The sequence below is a fragment of the Callithrix jacchus genome, chromosome 17, assembly GCF_049354715.1.
Source record: "Callithrix jacchus isolate 240 chromosome 17, calJac240_pri, whole genome shotgun sequence".
Lineage (NCBI taxonomy): Eukaryota > Metazoa > Chordata > Mammalia > Primates > Cebidae > Callithrix > Callithrix jacchus.
Window position 1 is genome coordinate 76097312 of NC_133518.1, and position 16399 is coordinate 76113710.

At 36.5% G+C, this 16399-nt stretch overlaps 1 protein-coding gene across 3 annotated transcripts in view; it reads left to right on the forward strand.

Moving 5' to 3' along the window:
• Positions 1 to 16399, forward strand: part of OXSR1 (oxidative stress responsive kinase 1) — a 98922-nt gene that overhangs the window by 76430 nt on the left and 6093 nt on the right. For all 3 annotated transcript variants that reach the window (XM_078354652.1, XM_002759735.6, XM_035278516.3), the window contains 4 exons: positions 3267 to 3389; positions 9304 to 9339; positions 12471 to 12617; positions 13988 to 14052. In XM_078354652.1, coding sequence (XP_078210778.1) covers positions 3267 to 3389; positions 9304 to 9339; positions 12471 to 12617; positions 13988 to 14052 — 371 coding nt within the window. The remainder of the gene's footprint in view (positions 1 to 3266; positions 3390 to 9303; positions 9340 to 12470; positions 12618 to 13987; positions 14053 to 16399) is intronic.

Here is a 16399-nt window from a genome sequence, read left to right on the forward strand (position 1 = left end):
AGAAAACAGACTTTGTAGGAAGATAATTTAAATAAAAATCATGGCTCTCTTTAGAGATAAGAGTTTATATTCACTAGGCCTGGTAGCCCACACTTGTAATCCCAGCACATTAGGAGGACAAGGCGGGAGGATAACTTGAGCCCAGGAGTTCTAAACCATCCTGGGTAAGAAGGCAAGGCCCTGACTACAAAAAAAAAAAAAAGCTGGGCATGGTGGCATGCGCCTGTGGTTCCAGCTGCTTGGGAGCCTGAGGCAGGAGGATCGCTTGAGCCCAGGAAGTAGAGGCTATAGGTAGCTGTGTTCATGCCACTGCACTTCAGCCTGGGTGACAAAGTAAGACCCTGTCTCAAAAGAAAAAAAAAAGAGTTTACATTCACAAAAAATGAACATGATACTGTTAAAGAAGCATTTGTGCCCTGACATTCAGTGAAGACTAAAGAATCATCTTCAAACGGCCTTGGTACAACTGAATATTCACATGCAGAAGAATGAAGTGTTGGGTCTTTTCCTCTCATCCTACAAAAAAATTAACTCAAAATGGATTGTCGACCTAAATGTAAGAGCTACCGTTATAATACTTTTGGAAGAAAATATAGCTATAAATCTTTGGGAACTTGAGCTAGGCAAAGCTTCCTTAGGTATGACACCAAAAATACAAGCAATAACAGGAAAAATAGGTAAATTGATTTTATCAAAAGTTAAAACTTTTGTGCTTCAATAGATACTAGCAAGAAAGAAAAAAGTCTACAGAATGGGAATAAATATTTGCAAATCATATGTATGATAAGGGACTTATATCTAGAATATATAAAGAACTTTTGCAACTCAATAATAAAAAGACAACACATTTTTTAAAATGGGCAAAGGATCTGAATAGAAATCTATTGAAAGAAGATATATAAATGGCCAATAAACACATGAAAAGATACTCAATATTATTAGCCATCAAAAATGCAAATCAAAATAACAAAGAGGTACCACTTCACACCCACTAGGATGGCTATAATCAAAAAGACAGTAACAGCTGTTGGTAAAGATGTGGCGAGATTGGAACACTTCTACACTGCTCATGGGACTGTGAAACGGAGCAGCCACTTTGGAAAGCAGTCTGGCAGTTCCTCAGAAGCCTAAACAGAGTCACCATGTGACCCAGCAGTTCTACTCCTAGGCACACGCAAGAGAATTGAAAACGTAAGTCCACACGAAAATGTGTATGCTGCTCATAGCAGCATCATTCATAATAGCCAAAAAAGTGGAAACAACCCACATGTTCCATCAGCTGATGATGAGATTTATAAAATGTGGTATATTCATACACTAGAATATTATTTGACAATAAAAAGGAATGAAGTACTGATACATGCTGTAGCATGGATGATCTTTTCAAACATTATGCTAGTTTAAAAAGCTAGTCACAAAAGACCACACTGTATAATTCAATTTATGTGAAATGTTGAGAATAGACAAATGTATAGAAACAGAAAGTAGATTAGTGATAACTTAGAACTGGTGGTTTTGGAGAGAAATGGGCACTTATTGCCAAAGGATATGGCATGTCTTGTGAGGGGTGATAAAAAATGTTCTAAATTTGATGGTAGTGATGGTTGCACAACTCTGAATATACTAAAAATCATTGCATTGTATACTTTCAGTGAGTCAGTTGTATGTTGTATGAATTATAAGGAAGTTTTCAGAGAACTAGGACCAGTACCAACAAAGAGCTTTTGGAAATTGAAAACATAGGAGAAATGAAAAATTCAGTACAAAGGTTGAGGAAATTTCCCAAAAAGGAGAATTCAAAAGATCCAAATATAGGGAAAAAAAAAAGAGTATTAGAGAACCATTTGAGAAGGTTCAGCACTTAAGTAAAGGGCGTTCCAGAAAAGGAAAACTGAGAAAAACAGAAGAAAGTAAATCATTGACAAAATAATTCAAGAAAAACATCCAAAATTGGATGGTCATGAATTTCCAGATTGAAAGAGTCTTGAGCATTCAGCACAATGAATAAAAATAGACTAGTGCTAACACACATTACCATGATAGGTCAGAATACTAGAGGCAAAAAGAATAATCTGTCGTCTTCCAGGGAGCGGGGGAAATGTCACACATAGTATCAGGAGTCATGATTGACTCCTCAGTAGCACTTCTGGAAGCCAGATACAATGGTGCAGTTATCTTCAAAATTATGAAAGGAAGTGCTTACTGATGCAGCCTTTTCTTTTTTAACCAAACGGTGAATGAAGTATGAAGATGGAATCAAGATAAGTTCAGAAATGCATGGCTTTAATGAATGCTGATAATGGAGATGGTGCTTAAAGGAAAAACAGAATTCCTGTGATCCAGGACACACAATCCTCTGGATGATGGTAGAGTTTGATCTGAAATAGACGTGCTGTGAAGCCAGTCTAGGATATCAGGAGGTTCTTGTGAGCGTCTTCTTCAAGAAGATGATACTGATAGAATACACATTTAAATGTGGTGAAAGGAGATTTAAATAGCTGAGACAGAATAAATACTAACTACAGGTGAAATAGAAATGGTGATTATATAATAAGGCTCAGCTCTGAGGGATATGATATATATATAAAATCGTGTTATGTAAACACTGAATATTGATCCAACCAAAATTATAGTCTATCTCGAGAAAAGAATAGAGAGTCCATAACAGAGTTAAATTTTCATCTTCTATTGTGGGAAGTCCCACAGTTAATTCCTAAAACCAGAAAATCGATGAGTAATGATGGGAACACGTATTCAAGAGATGAATATCCAAAAGGATAAGTAAAATGAGTTGAAAGTGGTTGCCGGTGGAGATGAAGATGAAGGTTAGAAGGTTGCTGTTTTTCTTAACAAAACATGCACAGCTCTAGTACTTTTGAAATTATATGCAAGTATAATTTTGACTTAAAAATAAAAAATAACATTTTAAATCTTGTGTTTATTCATTTTGAGCACCCAAAACATCTTTCTTTTCCCTTAAATGTCTCAGGACATTAAAAATCAGATTTAACCTGTGATTTTACATAGGATTTTGATGTTGTTTGGGTTCAGAATGTAGAAGTACAGTGCTTGTTACTAAAGACAGGTGGTAGAGGTTGTCAACAGAGCAAGTGATGGTTGGAGGATATGAATTTGTATGGGAACATTTATGGGGAAAATGATTATCTACTTAATGATTGAAGTGACAGGAGAAGAGAGAAATACGGAGTTTTCCACTTAGTAAATATGAAGCACTGCCATAATCCACTTCTCTTTCTAATGAGCAGGTTCGGAGAGTACCAGGTTCCAGTGGCCGTCTTCATAAGACAGAGGATGGAGGCTGGGAGTGGAGTGATGATGAATTTGATGAAGAAAGTGAGGAAGGGAAAGCAGCAATTTCACAACTCAGGGTAAATTTTATTAAACTGTGTACTTTAGCTAGAACTGTGTGTGGTTCTTGTTCAGTTTAACCAGCTAAAATAGAAAGAATACAAGTGTCACAGAATTTTTTTTGAACAACTTAATAATAATAGGAGCCCAGTTAATTCTGCATGGAAAGTTGGCCTTGGACATCTGTTTGAATATGATAATATTTAGAGTATGTAAAAATGACCCAAATCTAGATAGGAAAGCTGCAAATGTCTGAGATGCAGAATACACTGGATAGGATTAATGGCCAATTAGATATTACAGAGGAAAAGGTTAGTGAACTTGAAGGCCCAGCAATGGAAGCTTTTCCCCTGAAGTCTGTTATCCTACCTCAGGAAAAATAGTTTATCTCTTATTCAGTTGATACATCCTAGATATCTGGCGTGCGTGTGTGTGTGTGTTTGCTAAAAACAGTGAAGACAAGAGTCTTCCTTTTGGTTCATTTAATCACTTTTGCCTAAAAGCACTTCCTCAAGTGGATTGGCAGGACTAATTCCTAAGACTTGGAAGTGTTTTTGTAAGGAAATATGAATGTTTGAGGGTGTTATACCTTTGACTGCTTAGGACTATTTTTGTGGGATGAATAGTGAATATACTGGTATATCTCTTCCTGCTTTTAGGATCTGCTTTGTTGAAAGCACTTACGACTCTCTGTTGATCAACATTAAATGTTGGATGACCTTGTTTATCCAATGAGGTCTTTGAGTCTAGTCCTTTGGCAGAGCTAAGTTTGTAAAGGCCTTGCCAATGGAAGTTGGCAAAAATCTATTAAGCACTAAGCTTGGAAACACTGTTTAGAAGATAACAAAGGCAAACATTCCTTTACATACAATTGTGAGTTTAATGTTTCTTTATAAATGTGAGACTATGGCATCCTTTCATTTTCATGTGACTCCTCTCTGAATTGATACTCTCATGTATTGTTCTATTAAAGCTACCAGAGGAAGCTAGAGCTACATGAATTCTGTAGCTCTAGGTTCCTGTGAAAGGGATGATGATGCTATTTTTCTTCTGACTAACAAATATTTGGAGAGATACATTATAGCTTTTCAGTATCAAATTATTACTCTCTAGCTATCTATACAGAAATTTGGTAATTCTGAAATAGTTATAGTAGCTTTCTTATAATCTAATACATTAATATCTAAACAACACAGAAACATATACTTTGGCCACAGAGTAAGTAGTTTTCTGTCCAGTATTTCTCATGTTATCTTTATAGCCATTTTTGAGATTATTCTTTTTAAGAACATGAATGTTTTAAAACTAAATTGAACTATATTAAGAAAAGAATATACCATGAGCAAATGGGGTGGGATGCAATGATGGTTCAATATTAGGAAATCTCATAATATTAATTATTATGAGATTTAATATTAATCATTTAAGGAGAAAAATTATTTTTATTTTCTTAGATTCTGAGAAAGGCTTTGATAAAATTCTGCCCATTTTCATAATGCTCTTCTGTAGATCCAGATTTCCATCTTTATATTATTTTCCTTACGCTTAAAAAACATTCCTTAATTTTTTTGTGTGTTATAAGTCTGTTAGTGATTATTTCTTTAAGGTTTTATGTCTGAAAATGTCTATCTTTGTTTTGAGAAGTTATGTTTGCAGGATATACAATTCCAGGTTGACAGGCTTTTTCTTTCAGCATTTTAAAGATGTTTCTTCACCATCTTCCTGCTTGCATCTTTCCACTGAGAAATTTTTATGACATTCTTATTCTTGTTCCTTTATAAGTAAATGCCTTTTTCCCCTGGCTGTTTTTAATATTTCCTATTTACAAATGTTTTTGGAAAATTTGATTATGATATGCCTAGGTATATTTTTCTTCGTGCACGCGCATGTGTGCATGTGTGTGTGCATGCATGCGCGTGCGCTTAGGGTTTGTTGAGCTTCTTGCCTCTGCGGGTTTATAGGTTTTTATCAAGTTTGGAGATTTTTCAGCCAATATATCTTAAAACATTTTTTTCTGTCCTCCAATAACATATATACTAGGCAGCTCAAAGTCACAGCTCACTGTTTCTCTTAAGTTTTTTAAAATTCTTTTTTTCTGCCTATTTTGTGTAGTTTCTCTGCTAGCTTTCAAGTTCTGCAATATCTAATCTTCTAATCCTATCCAGTCTCTTTCATCTCTGGCATTGTAGTAGTCTAGAAGTTTAATTTTTCTTCCTTTTTTTTTTTTAGCCTACAGCACCTGGGATTCCCAAGTGGTCTCCCATCCAAGTACTAACCAGGCCTGACTCTGCTTAGCTTCTGAGATCAGACGAGATTGGGCACGTTCAGGGTAGAAGTTTAATTTTTTTTCCCCCATCTTCTATGTCTCTACTTAACTTTTTGGAGATATGTATTATAATTATGATAACTATTTTAATATTCTTCTCCACTAATTCTAACATCCATGTCAATTCTGATTGGTTTTGTTTGTTTAATTGTTCTCTTCCTTATGGTTTGAGAAGTGTTTTCCTGCCTCTCTGTATCTAGTAATCTGATTCGATGCCAGACATTGTAATTTCCACATTATTGCTAAGTTAGTTGGAAATAGTTTAATGCTTTTAGATCTTGCTTTTATGATTTGTTGGCTGGATCTAGAGTAGTGTTCGGCCTACAGCTATTTATTCCCCACTACTGAGACAAGACCTTTTTGAGAACACTACGCAATCCCCTGTGAGTTACCAGTTTTTCCAGTGGGACTGGTGGAAATAGGCATTGTTGCTGGCTCTGTGTGAGTGCTATGCACTGTTCCCTCTCATCTTTTTTGGTGCCCCCCCGCCCCGCCACCGTTCTCAGGCATTTCCTCATGTGCATTCATTGATAAGTATTCTGTCTAACATTCACAAGTGACCCGCTGCAGCTCTCTAGGGTTCACTCTGTAGCTTTCTCCTTCCTTGTACTGTTTTATGAGCTTAATCTGCCTTAGTATCCCAGACTCTTAGCTCTGTTTCCTCAACTCAGGCAGCTCCTTGGATTTCATCTGGTTTTCATCTCGTTGTGCCACAGCATGGAAGCTTTCAAAGCAGTATACATGGACAAGGCCCACCACTTTTTTTCCATGTCTTTCATGGATCACTGTTTTTCTTTGACAAGTTTCGAATGTCTTGAAAATTCTTGCTTCATATACTTAAGTCTTTTTTTGCAGAGGTGGGGTTGTTTCAGGCGGAAGGATAAATCGGGTCCCTGTTTATTCATCATGGCCTGCAGTGGAGGTCTGCAGTCTGTTTTAAGTGAATGTGTAACTGTACTGAAGGGGAATAGAAAAAGAAAGAATCCATGCAACCTATGATATAGCATTTGACCATCTGTTCTCAGTCAGGTGGAGCTTATGGAGGAAAGAGAAAACTTAAGCTTTAAACTCCTTTATTAGGATTATTTTTCATAGTTACATGTGCACAGCAGTTCAGAAACTCTCACAGGATTGAGCAAATGAGTAAATGTCTCTGTTCTTGGGAACCAGGATTCTCACTATAGAAGAAGGTTATATATAAGTATGGAGCAGGGCAAGGTGAGAAAGAATCCTTTGGGGATGAATTTGAATTGGAGGCATTGGCGAGAATTCAAGCTTTGTAAAGTATGTATGTGAATGAATGTGTGTGCAGGTATGTATATATTTGTGTTTATACTTTCACATATTTCTCAGCTTTGTCTACTGAAGGGCCTGGAAGCAAAGAAACCCCAGTAATGACATGGCTTGTACCCAGATAATGGCCTGTAATACCATTCCCCACTAGAGGAAACCAGGGCTCCTTTGAGAAATGGTTGATTCCGGGGCTTGGGTAGGGAAAATATAAGAGGAATCTTGAATATTATCTTTCTTTGACAGAAGGAAAAGATACTACAAAAAAAATACTCATAAGGACACAAATGCCAGCTTGAAGTTAGTCCTACTGTTGAAATCTGGGACAATTTAACCATCAAAATAAAGTGCAATAATTAATTATAAATAATTTAGAAAATAGGTATCTATGAGTCCGTATCAATAACAAATAGAAATATAAATAAATGGGGGGAAAGGAATGTTCTTCATTACAGTAGACGGCCAAGTGCTGACCAGTAAATATATATGAGGGTTAGAGATGGAAAGTCATCATTTTAAAATAATCATCATAAAGACAAGATTAGGCAGGAATCATCAATGAACCTAAATATAGGGGGAAGTTTTGATAAGCAGGATATTTTCAAGGTCTTAAAGTGTGTCCCCAAGTACTACCTATTCATTGCAAGGGAAAAAATGGTGGTGGTTTTTTTTTATACTGGAGAAGTAGGAAAATTCCTTGACAAAGTGATTAAAATTGACATCACCAACGAGGAGCAAATGAACATGTGATACAGTAAGAGGGACACGTCAGTATGTAGAAGTACAAGTGGGAAGTCATGTAAATCCAATAATAAGGAAATAGCAGGTAAACCCCAAGTGAGGGACATACATTAAAATAAAGTATGTGTGGGAGTGGAGGGAATGAGTTCTCCAAAAATGTTGATGTTCCAGATTTTAAAAATTTAAGAAACGTGAAAACTAACTATAATACGTGATCCTAGACTGCATCCTATACTGAAGGGAGAACTAAAGGCTACAAAGGACATTAGGGTCAGTTGACATTTACACTATAAATCAGATAAAATTATATCACTATTAAGTTTATTGAGAACTGTAGTGTGAAGTTATATAAGAAAACATCTTGTTCTTAGGAAATGTGCACTCTGATTATTAAGTGGTAAACAGCCATGATATATGCAACTTATTCTCAAATGGTATAGGAAAAATATATTTAGAAAGAAACAGAAAGTGAGCACCCAAATGATAAAGCAGGTGAGGGGGGAAAAAGTTAATAATAGATGAACTAGGGTAAAGGGTATACTTATTCTAGCACCTTTTCTGTACGTTTGAAATTATTTACAAAGTTTTTTTTCTTGTACTCTAGATGAATTTAGTATTTACAAAACTGTTTTTTTTTTTAAGGTTTTAGATTGGCCACTTACTTGGTGTGCTATATTAGCTATTACCTAAACTTTGATACTCCTTAATGAAATGGTGAGAAAAGTTTTTTTTTTAAAAAAAAACATAAATTTATCTTTTACATATTGTGACTAAATCCATTGTTGGCAGAATTTACCATAAACTGTTATGTGTTTAGAGGTAAGTTTTTTGGTAAACTACAGTGCCTGTATCCAGAATTACTGCGAACTTTTATGATTTACCAAATAAACAGCTTGAATTTTCATATGGCAGATTATAAGTGGTAATTTCCTAATAAATGTTGTTTACACCAGGTGTTTGAGACCTCACCTCAATTTGTATTAATGTATCAGTTTATTTTCACTCCTTTTTTTTTTTTTGCTAGTGGTCCATGCTTTATTTTTGGACCACGCATGTTTCTTTACATACGAGATTCCCAAATATCCAACACGAAGAGTAAGGGTGGAAGACTCTTGACATGCAGCATTCAGATCAATTTTGGCTCAAGAGTTTTCTCCATTAAAGCCCATAAACAGAATTACTCTGCTCTGAGAATGTGTTGGATTATTAGCTTAAAAGTTTAGGCTTTGTCTGGGACCTTATATACATAATATATTCACCGTTAGTAGAAAGAACTTTACTTTGAAGAATGTGGCAGTCCCATTTTGTTTGCTTAAAAACTCACAATTTTAAAATATGGAATTTTAAATTATGGTAAGTACATTGATGTGTTTGTTACAGGCTCCCTGGACAAACAAATACAGTATCATCATGACAGTTATTTTTTCCAGAAAACTTTCAGTAGAGTTGCTGGTGAGTTAATATATGGATCAGAATTAAATGGAGTTGACTTGCATTTAACATCACTTGCAGGTAGGGACTGACTACAGGTAATCTGAGTTGTGAGTTAACAAGCATCCTTTTTGTATTTCTTTTAGTCTCCCCGAGTGAAAGAATCAATATCAAATTCTGAGGTAAGAAATTGTGATCATTGAATTCTTGTTCAAATAGATGTGCATTTGTTTTGGTTTCAATTTTAAGTGCTTTTTTGTGTATGTGTGTGATTAAATGGGAATGCAGCTTTATACCAATCGAATTTTAAGTCAGCCTAAAGGCTCAGAATGTTCTTCCTTGTATCCTTGATTTCGTGAATTTTTTTTTTATTTATCTTGGGCTGCTTGAAGTGAAAGTTACTTGTTTATTTATTTAGAGACAGGGTCTCACTCTGTCACCCAGGCTGGAGTAACAGACCTCCCAGGGCTCAAATGATCCTCTCACCCCAGCCTCCTGGGTAGCTGGAACCACAGGCACACACCACCATGCCTGACTAATTTTTGTATTTTTTGTAGAGATGGGGTCTCACCACGTTGCTCAGGCTGGTCTCAAGCTTCTGGGATCAGGCAGTCCCCTGCCTTGGCCTTCCAAAGTGCTGGAATATGCCGCCATGCCCTGCCGAAAAGTAGTGTGTTTGCATTAATATGTTTGGGAATTTGTCATATGCCACCTGTCCTTTTTGAACTTTTTCTTTCATCCCCTTCTCTTATGAAATAAATTCTGTTTTCTGTAGTTACTGCATTAGTGTGATAGGACATCCTGTTAAACAGGTTCTTGTTGGGCTGGTTTTTCTTATTCTCATTACCAGAGGAAAACAATCATTTCTGTGATCTGTTCTGTCATACAGTCTTACTTCTGGCAGCATCTTCATTCTGAGCTCAGTATTTGGTTTAAACACATCTCTTGCTCTTAAACCAATTCTATTCGTCTCTTTGCTAAAAAGTAACCTTTTTTTCATTTCTTTTGTATAGAAAGTATGTTTGTATATATGGCTGTGTACCTCATTTGTTTACATAGAACTATATTATTTAAGAGTAAAAACAAATACTCTTCCTTCACATATTAACAGACTGATTATCAGTCAACTTACATTAGAACTCGTTTACTTATATGTGTGGCTCCTCTTCTTGGTAAGGGAATTGCCTTTTCCTGCCTCTTGAATTACATATGGCCACGTCAGTTACTCTGGCCAGTGACATGTTAACAGAATTGAGAACGACTCCTGATCCTCCGTGCCTCCTTACTCCTGCTGCCACGACCTGCATCCCTGAGTGAGGATGATATGGAGCTTATTAGCCCCTGCTGGCCAGAGATAGACTTGAAGTGTGTCCAAGAAACAACTTTTGTTGTTTAATCCACTGACACCTCAGGATTATTTACTTCTAATTTAACCTATGTTAACTAATACCTGATTTCTCAGAAATTGAATGAGAGGCTATTTTACAGATTACCTAGTTTTTCAGTCTTCTTGTTCCTTTGCCTAAATATCATCTCGACATGAACTCTTGCATACTTACATTCTCATGCTCATTACTTTGTTTTTAAATTTGTGATAAAATTCACATAATGTAAAATTTGCCATCCTAATCATTTTCAAATATATGGTTCAGTGGCATTAATCTTCCCAAACTAAAACTCTGTGGCTATGAAACAGTAACTGCATTCTCCCCAGTCGCTGGCAACCACCATTCTGTTTTCTGTCTATGAATTTGCCTACTCTAGGTACCTCATATAAGTGGAATTACACAGTAGTTGTCCTTTTGTGACCAGCCTATTTCACTCAGTGTAATGTTCTCAGGGTTCATCAGTGTTGTAGCATATGTCAGAATGTGCTTATTTCTTAAGAGTCAATGATATTCCATTCTGTGTGTATGCGAGTGTGTGTGTGTACACACACTACATTTTATTCATCTGTCAGTGGACACTTGGTTTACTTCTACCTTTTAGCAGTTGTCAGTCATGCCGTTGTCAACATAGGTGAACAACTCTCTGAGACCCTGCTTTCAATTCTTTGGGATGTATACCTAGAAGTGGAATTGCTGGGTTATATGGTAATTCTATTTGTAACTTCTGAGGGACCATTATCCTGTTTTCCATAGAGACTGCACCATTTTATGTGCTTATCAATAAGGGTTCCAATTTCTGTGCATCCTCTCATTACTTTTAAAAATATATCCTTTCTGTCTTTAGATAAATATAAGTACAAACAATTTGGAAAATAAATAGTCTTTTGAAATAGTATTTCTACATTTTCAGAAGTACTCTTAAAGGCCTACTTTTCTATAAAAATCTAGAACCAATGAGCAACTTATGAATTCTTATGTATGAAGTTAAATGAACACAAAATTCTATTTTTTGTCACCTTGATTTTGCTTATATAATATCATCTATCAGGCCTGTTATTACTATTTGAATTTTTTTCTCTTTCAACTTTGCATTTTGGCCATTGCATCATTTTTCCCCCCACTAACTGCATAATTTTGAATATGTTTAACTTGTTTTTGTACTCAGTATCAGTCATTTCCCCCAAATTACATAATTAAAATTTATGAAATATTTCAGACATACAAAATGACGTATATAAAATATCTTTTTTACTTTTAAAGCATCATACTCACTTTTAAAATGCATTTCAGATATGTTAAGGAATTATTGGTTGATTTTCTTTGTAAGAAATACTGAGTCCCCATGCATGGAAAAATACAGCTTCTAGAATTTTGTACTACATACTTAAATCTGTGTTTTGGACGTGCGGTTTTTCTGTACGAAGGAATGGAATAGATGTGGTTAAAAATAAATATAATGCAAAGTGAAAGAAGACGGACACAAAAGACTACATATTATATGATTCCACTTATATATAATATCCAGAAAAGCAAATTTACAGAAAGTAGATCAGTTGTTGCCTATAGCGGGGTGTGGAAGCAGGAAGGCATGAGAGGGCTTTTTGGGGGTGATGAAAATGTTCTAAAACTGGATTGTGGTGATGGTTGCACAATTCTATATATTGTGCAAAAATCGCCAAGTTGTATACTTATAGTGGATAAATTTAGAGGGATATAAATTATACCTCACAGAGTTGTTAAAAGTTTAAAAGCCTAAAAGTACTTGACTTCCATTTGGAATAGATATATTCAGAGTAGACACAAAAACTGTACACTGCCCAAAAACTACTTTGAAAATATCACCCTGAAAGGCTGCACTTGCTGTCAGCGACCTGCTTCCCTTTCCACACAACTTAAGCAACACTGTATGTGTGTTTTTGTTATAGCTCTTTACAACAACTGATCCTGTGGGTACTTTGCTCCAAGTTCCAGAGCAGATCTCTGCTCATCTACCTCAGCCAGCTGGGCAGATGCCTGCACAGCCAACTCAAGTCTCTGTCCCACCCACCGCAGAGCCAGCAAAACCAGCGCAGGTAAAGCCAGGGATATGCTTTAATGGTCATTCTTTTGGGTCGCTAAAAAGAGCAGGTATTAGTGTGGAACACAACCTAATGTAATCAGATTAATATCTTGGTAGATTTTGAAATGAGTTAGAAATTCTGTCTTCACATTTTTAAGCATGTACAGGAAAGATAATTTTACAAGGATCGCATGCAGGTTTTTAAGCAATGGAGTAAGTTAATGATGGAAATATTCCAAACATCAGAAATTTGGGGCTAATTTCTTGTCAGCTTTGTATCAGATAATTATTACATTTACTGTTTGAGAATGCAGCTCATGGAGTTCAGCAGAGACTAGGAGAATTGGATGGCTGTACTGTTTTTGTTGTTGTTCACTCAGGCTTATATTTTTTATTAATACTCTTTGCTCTCCATGGTTTTTCTCTTTAAGTTATTTGTCAATTTTGTGAGGGTTGATTTTGTTAAGTCTATATATTATAATCTGTAAACTCATTTGTCAGGTGCACACAAACTTTATTACATTATACTCCTTTGAGAGCAGCCAAGTGAATGAAGGCCCCACAGTGAGCTACTGCATGCTGTGTAACTCCTACGCTCCCTTTAAGAAACCTCAGACACTGCATGCAACATGTGGCCTTATGCTACATGGTTAAAGTAAGACTTTGAGTGTCCATTCATTTATTAAATATTAGAAGTTCCATTTTTTTGTCTAACATTTTAGATGAAAAGAAACAAATTAAAGGTCTGGTTTTCTTTTTTCTTTTGCACCCCAGTGGATCATCTTGTGTTCTGCTTTTGGAGATCACTGCTTTGAGCATTTCCAATTAGTCGTGGCACTTACTTCACTTAACTTTTTCATCCCTCAAGCTTTCCATTTCTGCCCCACATATGAGAAAACATAAGTTGTCTTAAGAAAACTGATGGAAAAAGTAGATTCATTTTATAAACAACTTAAATCGAATGCATGTCCTCTCATGAGCAAGTGATAGCTATACAATTTTCAGAGAGGATTAGTTTAGCCATAAAAAGATTGGAACCTATGTATGGGTTGGATGGGATTCCTGAAGGGCAGCTGGTTCAGGCTCCACCTTTTGTATTGCCATATGGTGCTCTGGCAGATTTTAAAAAATGAGAAACCTAGCTTTGTGTTTTTCACTCTTGTAGCGGGGAACAGGGGTCTAGAAATATAAAATGTAAATGCTTTTGTTGCTGCCTCGGAGTGCATGTCCTCCTCCAGCAGGGAATGTCCTTGGGATTAGTATGGCCTCAGCTGGAGATGAAGAAAATTGCTGCCAAGTAGATGATTCCTCTGCCAGTGACCATTAGTCACTTCCCCACTTAATGTTTCAGGCAATGACTTGATACCTTTGAATGCTTTTTAGGCTTTGTCTTCAGGATCAGGTTCACAAGAAACCAAGATCCCAATCAGCCTAGTACTAAGATTAAGGTAAGTAGACATTTTGTTTGGTTTTGTATTCTGAATATTCTGCATGTGCTGTAATAGTCTGTGCCGGAGAGTGACTGGATGGAATTGGATTGTGTGTCCTCCAGCATCAAGCTCTGTTTGCTTGGTGGTGTATTATTTTCCTCAGAAATGATAGCAACAGTGTGAGGACCAGGATGTTAGCCGGCATTATGACTAACTGATGCACGTGTTTCTTCATTGTTTCTATGCTCATTGGTGATGCGTTTGTGCATTTGCAGTGTAGCTAGTTTGGTTAGGAAGTGTGGTCTGTAATTGAGGAACAGTTTTTAGGGAAGCAGCACTAACAGGCTTATCTGAACATCAGTCCTATAATTGTGACTTATATAAGCACCATGGACTGTGAGATCAACTAACCCAAGAAAGGGAGGACTTTTTTTGAGATGGAGTCTCACAGTGTTGCCCTGGCTGGAGTGCAATGGTGCAATCTCGGCTCACTGCAACCTCCACCTCCTGGGTTCATGTGATTATCCTGCCTCAGCCTCCCGAGTAGCTGGAATTACAGGCACATACCACCACACCCGGCTAATTTTTTTGTATTTTTAGTTGAAACTGGGTTTCACTATGTTGGCCAGACTGGTCTCAAACTCCTGACCTCGTGATCTGCCCACTTCTGCCTCCCAAAGTGCTGGGATTACAGGCGTAAGCCACCATGTCCTGCCCTGGGGAGGACATTTTTATTGTGACAGATCAAAAAATGCCTTGTTTTTAGAAAATGAAAAGGAAACCCCTAAATGTTTTCATACTCTGTTTCTGTTTTGCAGCAAGTACTCAAATTGGTGGTTCTTGGTGGGAACATACATGGGGGGCCTGACAGATTGCTCAACAGGAAGCGCCATAGGTAGCAATCTGTTCATTTTAACTCCCTCACCCCCACCACAGTGGTTGGGTTCAAATTCCAGAGCTTTTTTGTCAGAATAGCTATGGCTGTTGGATTGCTCTAGTTAGGTCTCTTTCTACTCATAAATGCATTTGAAAAAAAAATTAATACTAAAGTGTCACTTGAGACAACTCAGACCTTTTAAAACTATACATTTAAAAAGAATTCCACTGAATTGCCATTAACTCATTACCCTCGTGCGTATGAATTCCTAGTCAGCTTTCGGTAAGGTCGCAATTGGAAATCCAGGCAGCAAGAGCTCTTTGGAGAATGTGGAAAGGAGAACATCATTGCTTCTTGCTGCTAGGAGCGATGCAATTATTCCATAAATGTGAACAAAGCAGATTTGGTTACCTTTCCTTTACAGAAGCCTACTCAGTATACCTGGTCTCATCTCAAATAATTCTGAATTACTAGGATGTCTTGACAACCTCATGCTGTTTAATTCTACATAAAGAATACCACTTGTCTCTTTAAAAAGATTGTGACGTCTTAATAGACAGTACAAAAATTCTATTTGTAAAATAAAAGATAAAATTCTGTTTGACAAGGTGGTGAAGATACTTGTAAGAGATGTGTAGTTAGCTTTTTTGAGAGTAGTTGTACAGACTGTTATGGAAGTAGGAGGCTGGATTCTTACTGTTGTTGGTAAAGACTTTGAAGTTAAGTGGCCAGAAGTGATGATAAGAAATACATTTAATCTAATTTACCTGTTATCATCGAAGATATTTGTGCCTGGCGTGCCAGTTAAATCACTAAACTTACGCTGAACATTTCAATCTGAATTTGATTGCACTTTCAGAAAGAACAGATTGAATAATTATGTATTAAGCACGGACTATGTGTAGCACTCTTCGGTACTGTGGAAAAATGGGTGCCTAGAAAAGAGAAAATTAAATGACTCCCTTGATAATCAAGTCTAGGTTGGAAGCTGATTTGAACTATACTAACACAGCTAAAAGCAAATTTCAGATAGTATATACATGCAGAAGTGTAAGTTTATATGTATCTGTGTAGAGAGAATGCAATGCAAGGGAAAATCATTCAGGGCAGCTAATATTTGAGATGGGTAGTTTGTTTTAAGCACAATTTCAGTAACATCCTCAAGTATATTATTAATCAAATAGAAGTAAACTCTCTCCATTGTTTATGTAAAACAGATTTGAGTCCTAAGTGAGCGGGCATATCTGCCCTTTAGATATAATGTTCTAATTTCTGTCTTTAACCATAACCTCCAGGAATCCGGCTTAATCTCAGTACGTGGTGTGGTCATCACTGTAACTGTACCTCACCAGTCATGTTTGAATTTCTGGAGTCATGTATTAACTCTGCAACCAGTATGGACCCAATTCCTTTCCCTATTTTCTCTGCCTACCCAAATCCTGCCTGCTCATTAAGTCCTATCTAAAAACTACCTCTAAAATGTTTCCT